The 26,041-nt window shown below is 38.1% G+C and overlaps 1 protein-coding gene across 5 annotated transcripts in view; it reads left to right on the top strand.

Annotated features, from left to right (window-relative positions):
* Positions 1-18,223, top strand: part of LOC120301197 (CD276 antigen-like) — a 30,455-nt gene extending 12,232 nt beyond the window's left edge. For 2 of the 5 annotated variants that reach the window (XR_005554823.1, XR_005554822.1), the window contains exons 3-9: positions 595-882; positions 2,284-2,538; positions 3,385-3,579; positions 8,135-11,046; positions 14,025-14,366; positions 16,372-16,478; positions 17,660-18,223. Coding sequence is in view for 1 of the 5 variants with exons in the window: in XM_039328086.1 (XP_039184020.1) it covers positions 595-882; positions 2,284-2,538; positions 3,385-3,579; positions 8,135-8,220 (824 nt within the window). In the remaining 4 variants the exon portion in view is untranslated. Of the gene's footprint in view, positions 1-594; positions 883-2,283; positions 2,539-3,384; positions 3,580-8,134; positions 11,875-14,008; positions 14,367-16,371; positions 16,479-17,659 lie in introns of those variants that run through there. The other 3 variants (XR_005554824.1, XR_005554825.1, XM_039328086.1) reach the window with 3 other exon arrangements.
* The last annotated feature ends 7,818 nt before the right edge of the window (positions 18,224-26,041 follow it).

The following is a 26,041-nucleotide window of genomic DNA, read 5'->3' as shown; positions in this document are numbered from 1 at the left end:
AGGGCTCCGAGTGCCGCCTCTGGCACACATGCCATAGGTTTGCCACCACTAAACTAGGCCATAGTTATTCAGTTAATCATATATTATTTTTAACCACCATTTTTTGCTGACTCTAATCAATGGCATTATGATTTCAGCTTATGCATACTTCAGATGAAAGAGAGGTAATTACAGCAGCCATTCTCCCAAACTTTAGGAGAGTTTCTTATTAGCCTTATTGCCTGAACTACTAAGCACTGATCCTTTTGCAATCCATATATGTCTGTTGGCTGTAGCCATAGCAATAGCACTTAGACCTATAGACTGCTTCACAGTGCTTTTACAGCCTTCTCTGAGAGGTTTACAGAGTCAGCCTATGGCCCCCAACCATCTGGGTCCTCATTTTACCAATCTTGGAAGGATGGAAGGCTGAGTTAACCTTGAGCCATTGAGAATTGAACTGTCGCCAATCAGCAGAATTAGCCTGGAATACTGCATTCTAACTACTGCACCACCATGGCTCTGTAGAAATAGTATTCTTAATTCCTAATTATTTAGGTTTGCTATAAGAAAAAAATGCAGTGTGTTTGTATGTTTCTTCTGCTTTTTCTTCAGGAGCTGGTAATTTATCATGTTCAAAACACAACATTGCAGAACTTGGAAAACCTATTAAAATTAAATGCAAGAATAATGAAACCATTATAAAAATGGGAGTGGAATTCTACTCCAACAATTCTACCAAACAGAATGCAAATTTAACTGGTGTTGAAACAGAAAAACAGAACAGAAAAACGGCCTTTCTTGTAATTAACCAAACAAAGATATTACATGAAGGAAACTATGATTTAACATATGTAGCTGAAGACAGTATGGGTATACTGACTATATCTCTAGAGGTGTTTGGTAAGTCTGAGCCTATGATCAATTGGCATTAAGAAGTTAGATTTGAATATGTAATGGTCAAAATCAATTGCTAAAGCAGCTGCAGTTTAAAAGGATACACATGAAATTTCACTATTAATGCTGGCTTTCGTCATAAACATCTGCTGGGAGAGAATCTCCAAAGCTTATCAGAGATTATCTCTACCCATTTTATACTAAACAAAATCAGGGTGGGGTTATTCTAAATTATTTTCTCAGGCTTTCCTTTTTCTTGGGATTATGATTTTTTTTTCAAAGTTCCTTAATAGTTGCTCATCCCTTTCTTATTCCCAAGCTTGGTTCTGCATTTCCTCACAAATAGCACACATGTTGTTATTTTAGTATGAACATGGTTAGGTACAGAGAAAATGAAAATTGAGGATGAATGTTTGTTCTCCAAGCTTGAAATGAACATTACATTGACATGTTAGACCTTATTTTGTTATAGGAACAAAAGTAAGGTTAACAAGGTATGCCCATTTAGTCCTGCACCATTGTTTCCAGCAATGTCAATCGGATGCTTCTGGGAGGCTTCCAATCAGATTTCTCCACTCTGATTATTCACTAAGCAAGCATTTAAATCAGTGGTTCTCAACCTGTGGGTCGGGACCCCATTTGGGGTCGAATGACCATTTCACGGGGGTCGCCAAACCATGCTGTCCGCCATTTTTTTCCCTTTTCCCTAGCTGTCCTACTCCCTCTTATTGGTGGCCACACCCACTTGGGGGTCACCACAACATGGGGAACTGTATTATGGGGTCACGGCATTAGAAAGGTTGAGAATCACTGATTTAAATATATGGAACAAACAGAATGTCATAAACATAAATTTTGTTTTGAAATATACCTTCAAAATGCTTTTGTAGATAAGACTGTTTGATCTAGTGGTTAAAACATCAACTTTTTTTAATTGTGTAATGCTAGAATAATATTTATTTATTTTTAACCTGCCTTTATTATTTTTATAAATTACTAGTCCACCTCTTATTCTACCCACAACACTCTATAAATAAATAAACAAACAAACAAACCATTGTTCTTCCTTTAAAATCTAGAATATTAATGCAGCAAAACAGAATATAATATTAACTGCAAATCCCCACTCCCAACCAAATATATGTATTTAGTCTGCTAATTATGATGTCTCAGGGACTATCTTGTAGCTGTCTTTGGCATTCACATTTCTCTATTTTGATATAATTCAATGAAAAGAATTAGAGATTGATGATAATGGTTTGCATTCTTTAATTCCCTAAGAGAGACAAGGGATGGGAGTGACACAAATATAATTGAAAAACTGTAGACCTCGAAGAACTGTTATTCCTTTAAAGTGTGTGAGCTATATACTTCTGTTCTACTTAGTGCATTGTCAATATTTTGCAGCACCATATACAAGTCCTCAAATCATGATACAGAAGGACACTCTTATTTGTACAACATCTGGAGGTTACCCAGAGGAGAAGCTCTATTGGATTTCTAAAGCTGGCACTAAATTGACCCTTAAGTCAACATCTAAGTCTGTGAAAAATGAGGATGGGTCATTCAATCTGAGCAACATCCTTCAACTGGAATTTCCTCCCTCTGAAACTGAATATTGCTGTACTTTCAACAACACAAGAGTTCCCAGCAGACAACCAGGTATGTTTCATTTTTTTTTTCATTGTCATGTCTATACGTCAGATTGTCAACAACCATCAGTACTGTCCAAGTTAATTAAAGTTATCAAGTACTAAAAAAAATTGTTAATGCAATATATTTTTCTCAAGGCAGACTTGACAATTGTGTTTGCTCAGATCCCATTAAAATTCCACTGTTTCCATCAGCCAATTTCGGGTAGGTAATAAGCATTTTGGAATAATTAAATGGAAATTTAATTATAAGATCTTTGGGGTGAATTAATAAACCCCAGTCTCTGTCTTTCATTGAGTTCTTGGCAAGCTATTTATCTCTGAAGTTCTCTCTAGAAATCCAGTAGTACATGAAGCCCACCACTTTGTTATGTTATTTGTCCCATTTATCTAATATTCAGTTTAATAGAAGCTTAAATTAGTTGTCATGATTGACAGAAATTAATAGGTAGTACTTCTGTTGGCAGATCTGGGAGAAGAGATTCTTTCAATAGAAAAAGGGTCTGTGGTTGTGAGGAAAGGCAGCCCCACTTTTGGGAAACCAATGGCTTCCTTCCATGTTGCAAATTTGATTAGCACCATATACTTTTCTAGGTAGCAACACATAGTTGAACTTGATTGAACCAAAAAAGCTAAGCAGGATCAAACAAAGTTCATACTTGGATTCAAAGCCACCAGGAAAACCCACAACTAAACTAATTTGGAAGAAGGTAATGACAAACCACGTCTGTGCTATTGCCAAGAAAATGACATGCATGTCCCTGAAATTACTAGGCATTAAGCTCAGCTTCAAGATACCACCTTTTTAATTGTCCACATGGAAAATTAACTCCATTTCCTTTTCTATTTTATACAGCTCCAACATGTATGGCACATAGAAATGTTATAAATTCCATGATTACAGCAGTAAACTCCATGATTACAGCAGCAGTAAAGACCACACCGGAAACAACTAGGATAATAGGCATCCCGGTGGTTTTTATTTCATTGGCTTTCGGTTTATTGGCTGTATTTTGCTACAGAAAAAGAAAGAAAAATGCATCTTCTGCAAGTAAGTGCTAGTTGTCCATTGATATTTTTCAGTGCTAGACATGGCAAAAAATCTTAATATTTGGCAAGAAAACAGCATCATTCTTTAACATCTCTGGGAACTCATATTTAAATATAGTTCAACCTATAGTGCCTAGAAAATACTGAACATAGATTTGAATCGGGCGAATAAAACACAGAACATAGAATAATAGCATTAGAGGGGAACTTGGAGATCTTTTAGACCAAACCCCTGCTCAAGCAGGAGATTCTATGCCATTCCGGACAAATGGCTGCCCAGTCTCATCTTGAAAAGTTCCAGTGATGGAGGCCCCCCCCCACAAAAAAATATCTGGAGGTAGGCTGCTCCACTGATTAATTGTTCTCCCTATCAGAAAATGTCTTCTTAGTTCTAAGTTGAATCTCTCTTTAATGATCTTCAATCCTAACTTCTTGTTCTGTCCTCAGGTGCTTTGGAAAATAGCATTATTTTATGTGACAGCCCCTAAAGTACTGGAAGATTGTTATCATATTACTCCTAGTCCTTCTCTCAATTTTTCATTGTACCTCCAGATCCCTTAATATCTTTCTTTCTCTTCTCTGCACTTTTTCTAGGATCTCAATAACTGTTTTGTATCGTGACCAGAACTGGACACAGTATTCCAAGCATGGTCTCCCCAGTGCAGTATAAAGTGGTGTTATCACTTCATGTGATCTTGAAATTATTCCATTGTTGATGCAACCTAGGACTACATTAGGTGTTTTGGCAGCTGCAGCACACTGCTGGCTCATCCTTAAAAGGTGGTCTACAATGACACCTAGATCCCTCTCAGGCTTTGTACTGTTTAATCAGATACTCCCTAATCTATATCTGTGCATTTGTTTTTTCTTGCCTATGTGTAGGAGCTTACTTTTCTCACCATTGAATTGTATTTTGTTGGATAGGCCCAATGTTCTAGTCTGTCAGGATCCTTCGGAATCTTGAATCTATCTTCTGTGTTAGCTATTGCCCCCCCCCCCTCCCAGTTTGGTATCATCTGCAAATCTGATGAGATCCCTTTCTATCCCTCATATAGATCATTTGTGAGGATGTTGAAGAATCTATTTGTCTTAATATAGAACCAGAGGTACCCCCACTTGATATAGATGTAGTTCCATTTAGAATGAGATGTTGAGCTGTATGCTTTGCCTCATATATTTGGTCAAGATGAGCACAAATTCTGCCACCTCTTGTATTTTCTCTGTAAGCATAATGTAAGAATGTAGGATACTTTATGATATGGCTCAGATTATTAAACAACCTGCCTCCAGAGGTTATGAATGCTCTAACACTGGAAATTTTTAAGAAGAGACTGGACAGCCATTTGTCTGAAATGGTGTAGGGTTCCTGCCTGAGCAGGGAGTTGGACTCGATGACCTCCAAGATCCCTTCCAACTCTATTATTATTATTATTATTATTATTATTATTATTATTACTAATCATTGCACAGTCAGCCAGATGTTCAGATTGGATTTGGCATTTTTGTCTACTATCGAGTCCTTTCCAAGGATCTGGGATAGGCAGATGTGGAAATAATAATAATAATAGTAATAATAATAATAATAATAGTAGTAGTAGTAGTAGTAGTAGTAGTAGTAGTAGTAATAAATGGTGCATTGGAAGATCTGCAAAAATATCATTTGCCTGTAAGCAAAAACTGGTGGGATCATAAAATAGAGAAAGTCATAGAAAATTGATAAAATTAAACTACTCTGGGACTTCAGAATTCAAACAGACAAGCACCTGCAACATAACACCCCAGACTTAACAATTGTCGATAAGAAAGACAAAAAAGTCTGGATAGTGGACGTGGCAGTGCCTGGAGACAGCAGAATAGAAGAGAAAGAACTGGAGAAGATAACAAAATACAAAGACCTACAAATAGAAATAGAAAGACTGTGGCAAAAGCAAGCAAGGGTAGTACCAATAGTCATAGGCTCCTTGGGTGCAATCCCAAAACAACTGGAGCACCACTTGAACACCATTGGCATTGACAAATTCGCTATTAGTCAATTGCAAAAGGCGGCCTTACTAGGAACTGCTTCCATCCTGTGACAATACCTGTAATACCATCAAACATCCACATCTGCCTATCCCAGGTCCTGGGTAAGGACTCGATAGGTAGACAAAATGCCAAATCCAGTCTGAACATCTGGCTGACTGTGCGATGGTCCATAATAATAATAATTCATTTAAATCACTGTTGCTAACTCTGAGTAGCAGCAGTTCTGGAATCCTTCCTAGTCATAATTACAGATTTTGGATTGAATCTATACAGGTTGTCTGACATGTGACCATAATTGAGCCCAGAACTTTCAGTCATGGTGATTATTAAACAGATGACGACACTCAATTTTACAACTTTTTTTTTTTGCAGCAGTTATTAAGCAAATACAGCAGTTGTTAAGCAAATCCATTGTACTCAATGGATATTTTTTAAATTGGAAACAAAGTAAATGCCAGTTTCCAACAAAACAACAACATCATAAATCATAGTCACATGATTGTGGGATGCTGCAAACAGCCATAAATGCAGACCAGTTGCCAAGTATTCAAAATGCAATCACATGACCATTGGTGTGTGTGTATCAGAATTTCAAAATCTAGATCATAAGTAGCTCCGGGAGATCCATTGTAACTTTGAACGGTTGCCAAGTGATCAGTCATAAGTCGAGGACTACCTATAATGTATATCAGACATGTCAAACACAAGGCCCAGGGGCCGGATGCGGCTCACAAAGTGGTTTCATGTGGCCACAAAGCCATCCTGGAAACAGTGAGGGAATGGCCCCTGCTGCCTTGGCCCTGGCCCAGGCCGGCCGGGAGCTAATGTACAATTTCGTGGTCGCCATCTATGCTGAAACGCATTCAGTCTTAGCTCCATAAGGCCATCTGGAAACAGCGAGGAACCAGCACCTGCCACGTCAGCCCCACCCACTGGGTGCATGCTGGGGATGTGTCAGCCTTTGTGAGGAATGAAGAAATGCACCATCGCCTGGAAGTGGCCAGCAAATGGCCATCGCCTACTTCACATATCCGGCTTGATGGGCTCTGGGAGAGATGTTTCGGCAGGCAGTGGGGCGCTCTCCTCACAGGGCTGAGAGGCTGAGCCAGGTGGCGCGAAACTGATGAGAAGTGCAATGCTGCCTAGCCCCCAGCCTGCCCAGTTTCAGCAGGCAGCAAGGTACAAAGCTGATGAGCTTCGCACTGCCCGGCTCAACCTCTTGGCACTGTGAGAAGAGTGCCTTGCTGCCTGCCAAGACCAGGAAGGCTGGGGGCTGGGTGTCGCCACATTTCTTTTCAGATTCGTGCCCCCTTGCTCAGCCTCTCGGCACTGTGAGGAGAGCGCCCCACTGCCTGCTGAAACCGGGCAGGCTGGGGGCTGGGCGGCATTGTACAGGTAATGTTGACTCTCCTGCTGGTCATGGCATCCCCTCCCCCAGAGCCCACCAAGCTAGATATCTGAAGTAGTGAGAACCATGTGCTGGCCACTTCCAGGCGATGGTGCATTCCTTCATTCCTCATGAAGGGTGACACCTCCCCAGCTGCGTTTCTTCCTGTTTTTCTCCCTCCCTAATCTCAAATATTTTCCCACCACTCTGTACTTAGGAAGGAAGAAAGGAAAGAAGGAGAGGGAGGGTCTGAGGGAAGTCCTGCCTTAGTCCTGCCCTGCTGCCCTTTCACCATCCCCTTGCCCCCTCCTCCTGGCCTATCCTGGGGGTCTCCCATCCTATTGCTAAGTAAGCTTTGGATACAAAGCCAGGTCTCCTCCCATGGAGAGGGAATGGGCCTCCCTCTGACTTTGCCCTCATACCCATCATGAGCAACCTGGCTAAGGAGAGCAAGCACAGCAGCAGCAGCTGCCTTGAGGAGGAGGTAAGTGCAGCTGGGCACCCCTTGAGGAAGTGGAGCTGGGATTGGTGCCACAGGTGCTTGAGGGCCATGCTGGGCATTTGTTCTCTGTGGCCCAGGGCTTCAGGCAGCCCACACCACTATCCAGTCGCCCCGCATGGCCTGAGAGGAATGGTGGGGCTCCTCCAGTGGATCATGCCTTGGCCCTTGCCCTGGTCCCACCCCCTTCTGCCAGAGATGCTCAGATCTGTCCCACTCCTGCCCAGGTCCCCACAGGCACCCTTGATGTGAACAATGTAGAGCTGGCCATCCCCACCCAATAGGCCACACCCACTCCATCCAAGCCCACCCAGTAGGTTGCACCCACCCTGGCCACATCCACTCGGCTCCCCGAGGGCAACCACAATGCTGATGCGGCCCTCAATGAAATTGAGTTTGACACCCCTGGTGTATATGAATTATGTGCTGATCTGTGGTCCATCCTCTGTGTTGGGAAGAACTTTTGATCAGGTTAAAATATATTGACCTGAATTCAGATTCATCTTCTGGATACAAATGGACAAAAAACAATTAAAACTATTTAAAGGCAAATTATTTTTTATTTATTAATAATATTTGCATACATGCTCTTCTGCTTTATGAGCCTATTAAATCATTTTGTTCATTCTTTTTCTTACTTACCAGGAGGAATTTCCATTTTACTTGGAAGAAAAGACTTGTTTATTCAGCTTAATAAAAGTCATAGTCTTCAGGCATTGGATGAGATTTAATTCTGTTTGCTTTGAGTATTTTAAACTCTGCAAGATCTTCCAATTCAGCATCAGATAAGTAATGTGAAGCTTACATTGGAGAAGTCAGATGCTCTTGAATTCATGTTTTTTTCTGAAAACTGGACAAACAAGACCTGCAGATATAAAAAACAATGAAGAGGTTGAAATTTTTAATTGAAGAATCATTGCAATTGCTATCAACAGGATTCTGATTAAAAATATGGATTGCAAGAATTAAATGCCATTATCATAAACTATTTTGAAAAACCTGGCACCAGTTTTCTGAGTAGATCCTTCCAGTTTGGTATATGTTAGGTCTACCAGGTATAGGCTGCAAAAAAATGAGAAACCACTAGAGGACAGTAAAATTATTTTTATGTCTGGACATTTGCAGTCCAGATTTGGTAGCTTAACAGTCTGTCATACTGAACACTTTTGATATAGAGACACTGAATGCTGTTGGTTATTTAGAACTTTATTATGTAGCATCATGTTGGTGCAAGAAGAAATGATCTTCGATACAAGGATGATTAGATGTTCTGAATGTGTGACACATTTAATAATAATAATGTAAGATATAAATTATGATGAGAAAAATATTGTGAAATATGCATTGAGGGGGAAAAGGCAGTTGCAAACAATGCAGTCAGAAAGCAGGAGACAATAACATCAAAAGTGGCCCAGAAAATGAGTGATTTTGAGGGAAACAAATTGTTTTTGATGAGGAGGGCCTTCATGAAAGCTCATGGAATTAAAAATGTTGAAACACTGTGGGCTAAAGCTGAAGTGAATGCCGGAAAAATTATTTTAAACAAAAATATGGACCAATATCTCAAACTGAAATGAAAATGAAATTGTAACTGTTGTACAATAATAAGGCTGTAGAGTAGATGGCCTAAGCTGGAATTTGTTTATTTATTTATTTAATTTTAAGAACTTCTATGGTCATTGATCTCACATAGTAATCCTAGGATGCTCCCAAAAATCAATAAAGAAATCCCCAAAAATTATTTTTAAAATGTTATTTTTAAAATGTATAATGTTTTAAACACAGATGTGGTTTGAATATGACAACACCATATGACTTATTTAACAATGTACTGTATGCGAAGCCTTCACCTTGGCCTGATGATTAGAAGAATGATATTTGTTCCCCTACACCAAGAGAAACGAAGCAAGCATTAATGCAAAAATTACTTTGGATTAGCTTGACCTGTATACCTGGGAAGGTGTTTGACAGAATTCTGAAAATTGTGACCAAAAGAATATGAGATAATAAACAAAATTTGGAAAGTGCAATGCAATAAAATTGTTGCTCTTATGAAGGCCACTGACAACTGAACAAACATGAGAAAACTTATTTTATATATTTTTAATTTAGACAAAGCCTATGACAAAAGGAACAAACTAGAAATAGGGAATGTTTTGTATGAATGCCTTGGTTGTGAGCCATAATGGTTGAAAGAAGATAAAATATAACTTTCAGTAAGGACATCCTTCTTTCATGTTGTTAGATATGCCAGGATACACTTACACTATGCAGGGGTGTCAAACTGCTGGCCCGTGGGCTGGTTGCATCATGAGGAGGCCGCGCCCACCCCAGCTCCAGCAATGCAAAAAAAGTTGTGATACGTCACGACACATCACATGACGTGGCGAGTTTGACACCTGTGCATTATGGGAACCTGATATTTAATAAGTGTGTGTGTCGCAAAAGAAGAACATATTGGGTAAAAAAATATGTGTGTGCTGAAGGAATGTAGTTGAATATAAAACAATGAATTACTAGTACAAAAAAAGTACATTGAAATGGTTTAATTATATATAGGGAATGAAGGAGTGATTACAGTATGAAAGAAGAATGAGTTAATGAAGAAGACTCACAAAATCTTGATTGGCTGGCATTAATGGATCCTCCAAGAGAAAAAAGTTGTGAAGTTTAAAGGATATGTGTGTAGAGGAGTGTATCTGTGTGATGAAAGCAAAGATAATTTGCAAGGATAGAAACTTCAAAGAGGTGTAGTAAACTGTGGCAAATTGACTAAATTGAATTTGACTAAATTTCTTATGCTGTTAACTGATTGGTCATACTATTTTCACAACATTTTTTTCTGTATTGTATGTAACATTTCTTGTCTTGGAAAGGAATAGCTTGATGGGTATGTATGCTCCTAAAGCAACAAGAGTTTTAAAGATGTAAGGTTCATTTGATGAAGTCTATATGCCAGTTAGGGTTAACAGTGCATTCCCATCCTTGTCTAGTCAGGAGTAAACCTAAATAAACATTCAAGTTCAAGATTCTTAAGGGAAATGTCCTCTTTTTAATCTAACAAACAAGTTGTTGGTAAAAATAAATAAATGGAGAATTCAGAAAGATCTCCTAAACACAAATAAATGAATAAAGATTGTTTTTAGTTTAGCCCTCCTTCAACCTATCTTAGAAACACTTCAATACTTCATCTCAATGTGGAGATGAAATAAAGTGGAAGCAAACTTTGCTTATGAGGGACTAGTATGAAGATTTTTGTGATTGTTAATAACAAGGACTAAGGCTGAATACATGTTCTTTGTATCTCCTCAGACATGGGGTTTAATTTGTAACTACTCACACCATTAGATTTGACTGTACATAATGATATGGTTTACACTCAGCCAAGCACTCATTTGATTGAAAATCACATGATCACATAAGTGGGAAGTTAATTTTTGCTCTGTGGGTAAAAAAGTAGTTGCTTTCAGGTAGAAAAAGCAGCTGTTGCAAAATGCTTTGGATCCTTTCTGCGTATTTTCTCTTGCTGCATTCTCCTGGAAATGCAGAACCAAAAGGTAGAAGATATCTAAAAGTTGTTTTACTGATTTTTAACTCTCACTTAGAATTAATGATATAGACTAAGTTCAAAAAGACTATTTGTATGGATCTTGATTTTATTTATGGTATAAAGAGAGACATTGTTTTGGCTGACTGCAGGGGAAGAAATGAGATCTGAGTTTAGCCTATGGGTATTAATCAAAGTTTTCTTTGAATAATCTGAATACTCAGAATATTTATATCATTTATTTTAAAATCTGTATGCTTTCTTTATATCTTAGCATGACTTGTAGAAGTATGTTTTGTATTTTTTCATGATGAGTAAATAACAAAGAAACCCAGTTTAGTAACTGGGTTTCATAACTTCCATCAAGAGTTTTCATCTCATCTGCCCAATAATCAGGTGTTAAGGATTATTTTTGTTTTAAAGCTGTGATGGTACTCCATAGCTGTCATGGCATTTGTACAGTCTTGGCAATGCTCATGTAAAGTAGAGAATTGAGTGTGTAAAAGCAGAAATTGTTTGAAAAAAAAACATAAATATGCATGTCTATTTGTGGGATACAAAGTAGGATATACAGGTTTGGTTGAAAAATGTCTGGGAATATTCCTAGAAATTAACTTACACATATAAATTCTAAATAGTTGTGTTATTAAAATGTGAGAACTTTCCTTTCCAAATGTATATAAAAGTAATGAATACAATTATGCTATTAATTTTCATAGTGTCACAAGATTCTTTCATTGTCAGAATCTCACTGAAATTTCTTTTTTGAATACTGACAAATTTCTGCAAACTTTCTATGAATTGTTGCCTTTCTTGCATTATTAAATTGTTTCATTAACTTGCCTTGTATTTTTATTACTTCATGTTTTATCTTTATTATTGATCTTGGAAAACAAATTATGCTAACTTTCTCAGATTAAACTGTTAAAATTGGAGAGTCCAAGGAGAAAAATCGAGATGGTATGCATATTTTATACCTGTTGGTAGCTCCTCAAATAAGCCACAACTGATGAGTTTGATCAACTCTTGCCAATCAAACTTAAGGGGAAAATGTATTTAATGGTAACATATTCTCCAACTCACCTTCTCCCCTTGAAATGTGGATATCTGCACAGCTCCGGTCCCTATGCTGACGCATGTCACAAATCAGAGGAATTTGGTATAGATACTCAAACATGTATGTTGGGGAGTTACAGTTCTTTCCATCAGAATTTCTGCTCTATAGTAACTCCAGCAGACATTACTGTTAAACATTCCTAAAATGTGTCTTAAAAATATAAAAGTTATGTTTTGAGATCTTTGGGATGCTAAAGCCTATCTCTTAAAGTGATACTGTATTTATTCCTTGAAATGCCTCCTAAAATGCACTTCAAGAATATAGAACAGAATAATTTTATTGTCACTTTAAATGTGCACTAATTGTCATACATTAAAATGAAATTTCGTTGCATACAGCATTCAAAGGGTCACCACCTCCAATATGCACTACATAAATATGACAAAAAATTAAATATACTCACATATATTTTATGACACAGAAAAACAACACAGTCTAGTTCAGATATATACAGGTACATGGTGAGAAAAACGAATCTTGCAAGTTTACCAGATGGATGGCATAGGGAACAAAACTGTTACAGAATCTGGTAGTCTTGCTGGAAATACTTATTGCATAGAATTCCAACATACAAGAGATGAATCAATTTAAACCTCAGTCAATGAAATAATGCATTAAGGGAATCAAACATGAAATAAAAATAGTAGCTGACTTACACAGGCTAATCAAGCAAGAACAGCATAGTGTAACATAAAATAGCACGGCACAGAAGTTTCTTTGGTCCTTGATAGACATCCTCACAAAACCAATACAGGTAGTCTTCGACGTATGGCCACAATTGAGCCCAAAATTTATGTTGTTAAGTGAGAAATTTATTAAGCAAGTTTTGTCCCATTTTATGACTTTTCTTGCCATATTTGTTAAGTGAATCACTGCAGTTGTTCAATTAGTAACAACTGTAGTGAATCTGGTTTTCCCATTGACCTTGCTTGCTTGCTTGTCAGAAGGTTGCAAAAGGTGATCATGTGACTCTGAGACTCTGCAACTGTCATAAGTGTGAGTCAGTTGTCAAGCATCCACATGTAAATCAAGTGACCATGGGGATGCTACAATAGTCATACATGAGAAAAATGGTCATAAATCACTTTTTTCAGCGCTGTTATAACTAAGTGAACTGTTGTAAATTGACGACTACCTGTACAATGTTATTGGTTGAATGGAAGTGATAATTTGTTAAGTTTGAATACCATTGAAATAAAAAGTAGTTTTAGAAGATTCCCCAAGATCTCTTATAACTGTTTAGTATTTAGATATAGAAGAGTAGAAAAGAACCCAGACTTAGAAAAAAAAAACACCATTCAAATACTTAAGTGACAACACTGGATATGGTATATGGCAGCTGAAACATGCTTCAACAAATCAGTGCACCTTGAAAATGATAGCTATTGCTTTTAAAGCAGTTTCACAATTCATATGCATCTTTTTTTCTTTGCAAAACACAGAAGCTCTCATTCTGTGATGTAGTGTCAGTAAGCTAAATGACAGGAAATGGCAGATTAAAATAAGCTTGCTTATTGTGTCTACCATCTTTCAGGAGAATTTATAGAAGGTGGTATTTAGCAGGAAATGCAGACAGAGGTACAAAATTGTGATAATGCTCTGTAGCCAGGCTGTTTCTAGTGTGAAGGACTAACTGGAACTTGCATTGTGAGTGCTGAATGCCTGGGAAAAAAATGTGGGTTTCTCCTCAGATTCAAGATTGAAATACAACTGAAGGGATTTTATAATGAGGCTTCATTTTCAGGGCTTTGTATATTTAAATAGAATTGGAATAGGAACTGGTGCACACTATAACACTTCAGATCTATTGACATTGATATGGCAGGTGCATAAATAATATTCACCATCACTTCAGATCTTTTTCTTTCCAGAAAAAATGGTCAGTCAGGAATTGATGGTTCTTATTGCTGAAGAAGGGCAAAGCATCAATCTCACCTGCAAGTTTATGCATACGATTGAAGGTCTGTATCTTAAACGAACTTTTGCAAAGCCCACAGATGTGCTTTTTATTACCTATCATGGTAAAAACAAGAAAGAAGATTCTGCATACAAAAATCGCACTGAGTATTTTGAGGTGAACAACACAGCCACAATTACACTGAAGCAACTGAAGGAAAATGATAGTGACGGATATATGTGTGCAGCAACCTTGACCACAGATACTGGGCTTAAGCTAAAGAATAGCCCAGTGAAGTTTCTTTTGGTAGTAAAAGGTAAGGATGAAGAAAATGTCATGTGAATAGCAGTTTGATTTTCAATTATAAATCATTAACCATTTTTACTAATTTGGTATTATCTAGACATCTTGAATTCTATTAACCATGTTGTCTTAAAAGTCTGTGAAATGAAAATGTGGAGTGTTTGGATACAAATTAAGGTAATATATTTTTTTAAAAAAGTAATAAGCCTAATGTCACTGGGTTTGGGGAAAGTGACAACTTGTTCACTTTCCTTTCTAGACTTCACATTTGATTCTACACTAATACAAAATGTATTCATTCGAGTCAAATATGTACAAAATAAAAGTATGGTATAGCATATAAAATGCATTGTACCGAGATGGATGAGAAGCAAATAATATACACTGAGCAAACACATATATTAACTATGCATGTGCTATATATTTAACATTTACTGTATATACTTCAGAAGTACATATTTGAGGAATACATAAATGAGGAAACTTTTTTTAAAAAAATTGCAAACTGAAAAGACAATGGATGGACTGAATTTTAAACTGGAAAAACATAGAATCTTAAATAATTGAAATTTTATAAACAATATGATTCAATTCAGACCTTGTTTCAGATAACTGCTTAATTTAAGGAGCGGTTGCTAGAATTGGGATGTCTAGTTTAATGGAGCGAAGGACGAGGGGTGACATGATAGCATGTGTTCTAATATCTCAGGGGTTGCCACGACGAAGAGGGAGTCAAGCTAGTATCCAAAGCACCCGAAGGCAGGACAAGAAGCAACAGATGGAAACTAATCAAGGAGAGAAGCAACCTAGAACTAAGGAGAAATTTCCTGACAGTTAGAACAATTAATCAGTGGAACAACCTCCTCTAGAAGCTGTGAATGCTCCAACACTGGAAGTTTTTAAGAAGAGACTGGACAGCCATTTCTCTGAAATGGTATAGGGTTTCCTGCCTGAGCAGGGGGTTGGACTAGATGACCTCCAAGGTCCCTTCCAACTTTATTATTATTATTATTATTATTAATAATAGTAATAATATTTACCTCATTTTTGTCCAGAAACTTCTAATTCAGCTTGAAGTCTACAACTCAATCATAATTCCGAAACTGATTATCTTTGAAAGTCAACATATTGATTGACTTGTTCATTTATAAAGTTGATACATTGCTTCAATCTAATTGGACTTAAGGAGTTTACAGGATATAGAAGGAAATCACTCCGCATATATATATATATATACACACACACATATACATGCTTTCATACATACAATACCCATCACATTAGTCCCTTCTACGGAATAAATAAAAATGTATATAATAGATGATAATCTTTTAAAACAATTAAATGTACCTATCTGAGATGTTGCATATTAATAATTTTAGTGAACTGTGGGAGTTGAAGTCCACAAATCAGGAGGCTATTCAGTGATGGAAGGCCGAGGTCTGTCAAAGCAGCCTTCTTAAAGGTTCCAGAAGAACTGGAAATACAAATCCCAGGCTTTTCAGTTAACATGTCAGAAGGAATACAGGAAATCCTCAACCTACAACAATTCATTTAATGACCATTTGAAGTTATAACAGCGCTGAAAAAAGTGACTTATGACTGTTTTTCACACTTTCGACTGTTCCAGCACCCCCATGGTCACATGATCAAAATTCAGATACTTGGCAACTGATTCATATTTATTTGACTCATATTTATGATAGCTGCAGTGTCCCAAAGTCATGTGATCCCCTTTTGGGACCTTCTGACAAACAAAGTTAATGGAGAAGCCAAATTCACTTAATGACGGCGTTACTAACTTAACAACTGCTGTGATTCACTTAACAATTGTGGCAAGTAAAGTCCTAAAATGGGGCAAAAATCATTTAACAAATGTCTCACTTAGCAACAGAACTTTTGAGCTCAATTGTGGTCTTAAGTCAAGGCATGTCTGTATTATTCCTTCACATTTGAAGGCTGGGAAAGCTGGTGTAAAGCTCTATGGTAAACCGCATGTTCTATTTTCTTTACTATAGCACCTTCAGAGAAGAATTTTGAATCTCCCCGGATGCTGTATATTTTTATTTCTGTGTTAATGCTCTTGGTTTTTATGCTTGGATCATATATCATCTATCATGCAGATGTAAGTATGGCTAATATCAAGATATTACATTAACTATGTTCCATCAACTTCCCTTCTTTCTTTCCTAAAAATTATGTACCTCAGTCAAGAAATGTCCCAAGATAATGTCAAATAACTCCTTTCCTGCATAATTGTACTATCATCATCATTAGCCATTGTCTATTCACTGAAGGATGAAGGCCTCTTCCGCATGTTTCCAACTCATAGGGGCCTGAGCGTTCTTTTGCCAATTGGGCCTGTAATACTTGCTGATGTCATCAATCCATCTTGTTTTAGGCCTCTTTTGTGGATACTTTTTTTCAAGTGAGATCCATTCTATAGTATAGAATGACTTGTAGTATAGCACTAGATACTGTATTTATAATGCAAAAGAATTTCTAATTTAAAGATCTGGAGTTTTCTTTATTTTAGTTATTCTATATCCGTGGTGGTGAACCTATGGCACGGGCACAGGTGCCACAGATGGCACACAGAGACTTCTCTGTGGGCACGCACGCCAGTGCCCCAGTCCTAGACCTTCAGCTAGGTTTTATAAAACGTTTTTGCTTTAGGCCTCCACCGCCATGTGCCAAAAAAAAAAGGTTCAGTCAATCAATCAATCAATTTCAACTTCTCACGGGAAAAAAAAGATCTTGCAAAGTTGGAATTGATTGATTGAACTTTTTGGTCCCACCCAGTCTGCTGTTACCACTGCAGCCATGCTCACCCAGTGGGTCATGCCCTCCCAATGGGCCACACCCACCCAGCACCCAATGATACATGTGGATTTTGGGTTGCAGTTTGGGCACTCGGTCTCTAAAAGGTTCGCCATCACTGTTTTATATCAATGTAAGGATTTTAATGGACCCACATACAATCATTATCACATAAGCGCAAGCTTAGAAGAAAAACCTTGTGATTCAATAGATTAATATTTGCTATAGGTAGTTGTCATTGTGATCTTGAAAATGTACAACTATATCCTTTCTTCTGCAGAAAATTACTCAGTCCAAATGTAATGTTTAGTAAAAGCCTATTTTACAGTTCCTATATGTTGATTTTTGTTTTATACTATTATTGTTTTTTTAAAAATTGTTAACAGTTATATATATATATATATATATATATATATATATATATATATATATATATATATATAAACATATCCCTTAATGCATCTTAATTGTTGTCTTTTTAAATAGATGAAGAAGTGCTTCCAACAAGGACATGCAAAGAAAAGGCAAAATTTCATCTATGAAGACATGACATACAGCCTGAGGTGCCAGAACACTGAAAATAAAAAAAATCAATATGCTATGTAATATTGAACACTGAATAACACAATGTTGTTGAAATTCCAACAAATTCATAATTGTTTCATTATTTTTTAAAGAAATGATCAAAAAGTGTACACTTTGAGCACCAGTTTGCATCTCACAGACATGAACCAATAATAGTATTTAAAATTTGAAAGCTAATGTTCAAAAACTCCATTCAGGTAGCCCATTGAATGTGTGAAGGGCTCAAACTGCATCGAGAATGATAGCTACTAATTCCATCCCCTCTGACTTCCACACATTTTGCTGGAGGTCTGAAAAGAGCCAAATTTGCTTTTGCTTGGATGGGAGAATAGCCCTCAGTACAGTTAGAGCAGTGGTTCTCAACCTTTTTAATGCCGCGACCCCCAACCAGTCGTAAGTTGAGGACTACCCAACCGGTCATACGTCGAGGACTTTCCCTGCCCAGGACTGCCGCACATGCGTGGTGCCACCCCCTGCGCCGGCTGAGGCGTAGCTGGCAAGCGGCAGAGATGGCGCAGGCCTCCCATCGGCTGGGCCACCAGCTGGCCCAGCCCAAGGGAGGTCCCTGCGCCCGCTGGCCTCCCACCTCCCACCCCTGGCCCTCTTTTACTTACATTTTCAGTAGTTGCTCAGCAGGGAGGGGTGGAAGCTTCCAGAGAGCTCGTCTTCACTGCAGACAACTTGCAGCACCATTTACAGAATGGGACTTTTGGCGGGCTCAGCAGGGCAGAGACAGCCTGGACAATTCCTATTGGCTTTTGAAAGCCAATAGAATTAGACTCTATTCAAGAGAGTCTATTCTATTGGCTTTCAAAAGCTAATAGAATAAAAGGGAGTAGCACAGCTAAGGAAAAGGGGGAAAAAATGGCGGACTGCATTGTTTGGCGACAACCGTGAAATGGTCGTTCGACCCCAAATGGGTCCCGACCTACAGGTTGAGAACCACTGAGTTAGAGGCTCTGGCTTATTAGAGGTCCTGGAATGCCTGCAAGAAGCATCAGGGAGTCTTGCTAGACCACAGATTAAGCAAGAATTAACAGCGTGCTACAGTTACCAAAAGAAGCTGAGCCAATTCAGTTGTGGGCTGCATCAATAAAAGTATACCAACAAGATCACAGGAAGTGATGGTACTGCTTTATGCTGCACTGGTCAGACCACCTGGAATACTGTGTCCAGTTCTGGCCACAACTGTACAGAAAGGTTGCTGAGGAACTGGAAAGCATGCAAAGAAGAACAACAAAGATAGTAAGGGGCTTGGAATCTAAATCATACCAAAACTTGGAACTTGTTAAGCCTGAGGAAGAAAAGGCTGGAGAAGGAGTTGGGCTAGAGGACCTCCAAGATCTCTTCCAACACTATAATTCTATGCTTCTGGATCCAGAGAAACATGCTATCATTCAAGCCAGGTCCACTTCCCCTTCACACATTCAGTTGAAAACCTGAAAAGGGTAGGTCATGTGCTTTGGATGGCTTAAATTCTTACTAGTTTTATATATGTACTTGCCTATCTTAAGATGAATGTGGCTTAACTTTATAACTGATATGCTTAGTGCAAGTCATACAATATGGGGGGCTGCTGGTGAGGGGGCTGCAGGGGAAGGCAGGGCTGGAGCAAGGTGCACGTGCCCACAGAGAGGACTCTGAGTGCCCCCTTTGGCACACGTGGCATAGGTTTGCCACCATTGCTTTATGGAATATTAGAAACTATTTAGAAGGGAAGATGTCAAAAATGTTTTATCTTTTTTTGTACATTTAAAATGTTGCATAAACATTTTAAGAGGTGTAACTTCATGATTTCAATACCCACAAAAGAAACAGTGTGGTGTAGTGGTGAAGATGTTGGATTAGCACTCTGAAGACCCAAATTATCATTCATCCTTAGCCATAGAACCTCACCTGGTAACTTCAGACGAACAACTCCTTAATACAAAGTGACTGATGCATTGAGGGGAATAGGAGGGAGTCCTATGTAGGCTGCCTTGTATTCCTGTATATAAGGCAATTTTTTAAAAAATAGAATTGCAGCGCTAAATGTTTATTCTTGTATAGTATTACAGTATATGTTACTTTTTAAGATTTTAAACCAAATTTAGAAGTTAAATATATGGGGTTATTTTATGAGAAAGAGAGAGCACAAAGCATGCAATAAAGATTTTGAGATATCTTGGCTGTGCAGTATTGTTTGTATTCCATCATTTGCTTTTCCATATATCTCTGTACTAAAGAGATTTGTCAAATCTGGATGTGAGAATTTCTTTCTTATTTGGGAATCTGTACATTTAGTTAATCCTTTGAAAGTCTGCAAAATTTAGTATAAAAAAATCATATATGACAGAAAAATCTGCACAAAATCGCATCTAAAATTAAATAACAAATCACTTTTTATTAGGGAAAAATGGTTGCAAGAATCACATATAATAAACACAAGTGCAAAATGAAGTACACATATTTGGAGAGATGTATGCAAAAATTCCATTATAAAGAAAAATAATAGTTGGCTTAGAAGAAGAAAAACATGAATTGCAAAATACATAAACAGGCAGCTTGGCAAAAATTGAAAAACTTAAGACATGAAATTCTGTAATCTTTAGCATGTAACTTGTCACAGAAAAAATATTGGCATGGATTTATGCAGTAATACAATTTACGAGTGAATTAGAGTTATCCATTTTCTGTCTACCATCATTGTCTCTCTTCCATTTCTTTTCCATTTTTCTCTATGGTGTATAGTTTGAGAAATGTGACTAGGTCATTGGCAGGAGGTAGGGAGAAATGCTTTGTTTTGCTGATATCTTGCATTTGTGTACATCCATATACATGACATACTCTAATTCAGTGGTTCTCAACCTTTTTAATGCCGCGACCCCCAACTGCTCGTAAGTCAAGGACTACCCAACCAGTCGTAAGTCGAGGACTACCCAACTGGTCGTAAGTCGAGGACTTTCCCTGCCTGGGAGCGCCACGCATGCGTGGTGCCGCCCCCTGCGCCGGCCGAGGCGTAGCTGGCAAGGGGCAGCGACGGCACAGGCCGACCACCAGCTGGGCCACCAGCTGGCCCAGCCTAAGGGAGGTAAGGCACCCACTGGGCCCCACACATGCCAGCAACCCTCCCTGCACCCGCCGGCCTCCCACCTCCCACCCCTGGCCCTCTTTTACTTACATTTTTAGTAGTTGCTCAGCAGGGAGGGGTGGAAACTTTCAGACAGCTTGCCTTCGCTGCAGACAACTTGCAGCACCATTTGCAGAATGAGACTTTTGGCGGGCTCAGCAGGGCAATAGAATAAAAGGGAGTAGCACAGCTAAGGAAAAGGGGAAAAAATGGCGGACAGGGTTGTTTGGCGACCCCCATGAAATGGTCGTTCGACTCCAAATGGGGTCACGACCCAAAGGTTGAGAACCGCTGCTCTAATTTGAAGAGACTAATATTGAATTCCTAGGAATCCTTTCAGTTGAAGCACATTTTCTTTTCTTTTTCTGTCGCCTTCTCCACATTTCTTGAACTAGCTCGATTGGCAGGTAAATGTACAGATGATAACCCATGCCAAAAGATCTTTCCACACACCCTGGGGTAGGATGATTGATGACTCCACTTTGAATATTGATCTGGCAGTGATTGACCAATGCATATCAATCTTATGGGATGCTGTACTTTATTTTCCAGGCCGGTCAAATGTGCTGCACAGATACTTGGTTTTCATATACTCATGTTCTACAAATATTACTGCTGTATTGTTCCCTGCTGTGGGTTTTAATTCTTTTATTGTTACTCTTTCTTAGTTTGGTGTTTTAAATTGATTTCATTGTATTGTGCATCACTTTGAGTTGCTGTGATGATTGAGATAGTTTATAAAACAAATAACAAAGAAAAGGTCAGATATAGTAAACCACAGGGAGTGATTTCTGTTTTAAATAGTAAAATACATCTCAACTAAACAACTGATGCCATCTGGGTATGAAGTCAAAGAATTTTGAAGCAAGATATATAGAGGGGCATAGTCATCAGACAGCCATGCCATATGGCAGGGGCAGGCAACCTTGGCTCTTTTATGACTCCTCAGGAATTCTGGGAGTTGAAGTCCATGAATCATAAAAGAGCCAAGGTTGCCTACCCCTGCCATATTCCATGCTGCCCTGACAAACAATCATAGAATCATAGAGCTGGATATCTAGTCCAACCCCCTGCTCAAGGCAGGAATCTTATATCATCCAGTCAATCGGTTGTCCAGTCTATTTTTGAAAACCTCCAGTGATAATGTTCCATCAGAAAAATTAGCCTTATATAGAACCTCTTCAGGAAGAGTGAGACCACTTATGCTATTTATGATTTATAAAGGATGGAGAATACAGAGGTGCAAAATATTTTGACATTGAAGCATTCTGACCTTACACCAGTTGTTCTAAGTGTTCCAGGCATGAAAGAAAACTTGGCAATGTCATTTTGACTGTTCTGAGCAGAGTGACTATGTTTTTGTTGTGTGAGTGGTGATTGGCTTGTTTTTTATTTTTTTAAAAATCCAGCTTTGCTAATAGAGCAATTCAAATTAGTCATGTCTTTATTGCTATTATTTTGACTAGATGAAATAAAGGAGCAGAATTTTGGGAGGAAAGAAATAATTAAGAACATGACCATATAAGAAGATTGCTCAAAGTTGTATGTCTGCCAGACTTCTTGGTAATTTACTGCTGATATTTTTTTAAAAAAAATCTTGCTTATGTAAAATCAACTTCATTAAGAGAGGTGTGCATCTTATGGGCTGCTATACTTTATTTTCCAGGGAGGTCAAATGTGCTGCACATATACCTGGTGTTCATACACTCATGTTCTACAAATATAAAGATTTGCCCAACATTTATTTGATTTTTGATTTATTAAACTTTTGTATTGTATGTCTGTGTGAACTCTGTGCACGTACTTCTATTCATTTTGAGCTTTGGGATATATTCAAAATGCAAACATTCTATGGTGGCTTGAGGTGGTTTGTCAAGTTTCAGTTCATGTGCATGCCCTTATGTTTTCGGATCATAAAATTACTATGCAATTTAGAAACTTGTGCATGGTGAATTAATTAGATTGATTAAGTTTTTATTTGTCCTGTAGCTCGTTGGCTAAGCACATGAAAGGTCTGTTTTTCTTACTGAGATGTATTTTAATGCTTTAAAAAAAGTTTTTAAAATAATCATCACTCAAGTATTGTGCAGATCGATTGATAAGAAACATTTGGCATGGACTGCCACCTCTAACTAATCTTGTGTTCCTGTGGTGAAAAACAAGAGAGGAGCAGCTGTTGAAGGCTTTTCAAGTTTTGTTCTGCTGGAACCTAGCCAGTGTTGTTCTGAGCTTGAAACAAAACACATTTTTATTTTGTGCAGACCCCAGTGGAGATACAAAGGACATTTTCCTCTCACTATCCACAATTCCAAATGTTCAAGGCCATTCACACACACTATGAAGAGGATAGACAAAGTCAGGCTTGATTAGGCTATCAACCATTCCAAATCCTGATGGTTGTATATTATCTCCAGGATTGAGAACAATTATGTGTCTTAATATTAGTTATTGGGAAATGTAAGTGGTAGTCTGCTGTTTCCACCAAGGTTCTGTTTGTGATTCTGCTTTGGCATCTGGCTGGCCTGAACACCCAAATAAATGAATTTTTGGTCTGATTTAGTGGAATCTTCATGTTCTTGTGAGCTCCAAAATAGCTGTAAATTGCATGGGCTTAAAACAGAGGTAGCAAGCAAGCAAAGGTCCTGAAAGGAAAACAGGTGCAGTGCAACCTGAAAACAACATGCCTGACCAGAATAGGACTTCCTGGGTTCAGAGCCACCAAAGGTGACCACAGAGCCCACTTTCTTATTTAGGGGTTCAATCAGGAAATGTGATGATGGAACCAAGTACTGTGTGGCTGAGATATTTATAAAGATATTTTCAAAATTACTGTTTGGGTTGGTTTAGACAAACAGATCATGATACCCGAGTATACTTCAAAAGTCTAGTCAACTATATCTTCTCAGACTGGAGACTGTGCACAGCAAGGATGTGGTCAACAGGTACTTGCAAATAATGTGGTTCGAATTCAAAAAAACAAATTATTTATGTGCTAAATATGCTGCCCAAAGTGTTCCTGGGTAATTCTTCATTGGCCGAGTTTCCATATATCTGCTTGTGGATATAAGTATATAACATAGCCTTAAGAACTTTTTTCAGATGCAAAAGTGAATGCAAAACTAAATTAAACTAAAAACACCAAACTAAAAAGAGTTAATTAAATTGACATAACAGATTACTAGGGATTCTTGGTTTAACTTTTAGTCCAGGACTGAAAATTGGAGAAGAATGGTCTTTCCAAGGTATATGGCTAATGTAGAGCATAATTGATAAGTCACAATTGTATTATTTAAATCGTAGAGGATTAAAAATACCTATTGGACTCTAATTGTAAGGATCCCAGTTCTTACCACATGCTCCTTTTTTGAGAAGCCCAAAGAAGAAAAATGATTTCTGATCAAAAAACAACATTTTTAGTCTAGTCAGTCTAGGTCTTCTTAGGCATGACACTGAATCAAAGATACAAGTTACACTAAATTCTCTTTAAAAATCAATTTTATTTATAAGAAACCACCAAATCAACAGGCATAAGTGAAAAAATATTAGGAGTCAATGAGTACATATGTACACTGTTGATTATTTACTGAGTATGGAAGCCTAGGTGTATTGGATTTCCTTCCTGAATCCTGCAAGGGTCAGTTCATCTTGGAATGGGTTCAAAGTCTGCATTTTTCTCACTAGGAAAATGCTGAAAAGAAAAGCCTTGAACAAACTCTTCCCTAAGTAATACCTATTTACATAGGTATTTAACCACTTGATCTCCTTGGCTTTCACATCAGAAATAAAAATCATTAGGTTATTACAAGTCAAATAGATACTGTATTTGTGTTGGTATTGTAAAAAAATGATATTTCTTTAGTTCCTATAATGTAGATGCTTTTTTCCCCTCAAATCATTCTCTGTGTTAATATTATTAGGGGAAGAAATATTTTAGATAAAGATCATAATATGATGTTGAACAATATTTTTAAAATATCAAGGTCAACTGTATATATGTGTTGGATTCTAAGGAGGCCACTGGAGCTTCCATTGACAGAGGGCCCATTATGGTCATGTTTGTCCTTCAACAACCTTTCCTCCAATATTATTGTATGCACAAAGACCATAAACAAATGTTGTATTCTTAAGCATTATCAGTCAGGGCTGCACTTTTTTTCACAATGGCATCCAACTAGGTACTCTCTGTTTCTAACCTCCCCAATCTGTGAAACAAAACAGATAATCCAAGGTGAAGACAATGTCACAGGTAAATCTAATTTGAGTTTCAACTGGTAACAGTCTTGCTGTTTTATATTCAAAGCCTCTTTTTTCTTCCTGCCAGACTTCCCAAAGCTCTCTCTCTCTCTCTCCCTCCCTCCCTCCCTCCCTCCCTCCCTCCCCCCCCCTCTCTCTCTCTCATTGGTTCTAATCCTAAGAAGGCATAGCTAATTGTATGTAGAAGTGTTTTGTCACTGTAGCTGCATGGTAGGGAAGGAATTTTTTTCAGCATTGCATATGGCTTTGATTTGACTGGACCAACACTGAACCAATACTCTGAGATCTTACAGGACTGACAAAACTCATGGGAAGCACACTTCCCTTGAGCAACGAAGCCCTATGACATGTAGGGCTAAAAGATGACAGTCATCATCTTGAAATGCACCAATAACGCAATCCAATTACTATTGAAACTCATGAAGCATGGGTATTTTATTGTTACAGTATGGCCCACCCATGACATGCTTCTGTACATCCCTGGCCACTCATGACCAAGGTATGACTGAGATGGGTCCAGAAAAGGATGCAACTGATCCACAAGGCAAACTTTTTGTAAGGCCCTCCATAACTGTCACCTTTTCAAGTGAGAGCTTCAGGTTCAGGGAAACACCAGCATGTATACCAGACCAAAATAAGATAGTTTAATCCAATTCACGGCCAAAGATAGAAGATCCCTACCACCAGGGGCCCTAAACATCCACTGCCATTCAATGTTGTTAGGGTTAAATCTCAGTTTATGCCTCTTATCCAAATCCTTATAACTTGTAGGCCTCATTACTTAACAACATAGCTGGTTGAAATGTGTAAATGATTATTATCAGTATATTGATGATACCTGACCCCAACCAATTGATGACTTAACCCAATGGCTTCAGGAGTGAGAGCCTTGAGCCTTGAGCCCTAAAATTGTTAGAAAA

The sequence above is a fragment of the Crotalus tigris genome, unplaced genomic scaffold, assembly GCF_016545835.1.
Source record: "Crotalus tigris isolate CLP2741 ecotype Arizona unplaced genomic scaffold, ASM1654583v1 scf7180000024370.6872682, whole genome shotgun sequence".
Classification (NCBI taxonomy): domain Eukaryota; kingdom Metazoa; phylum Chordata; class Lepidosauria; order Squamata; family Viperidae; genus Crotalus; species Crotalus tigris.
Note: the sequence above shows the minus strand (reverse complement) of the source record. Positions and strands in the feature narration are given on the sequence as shown.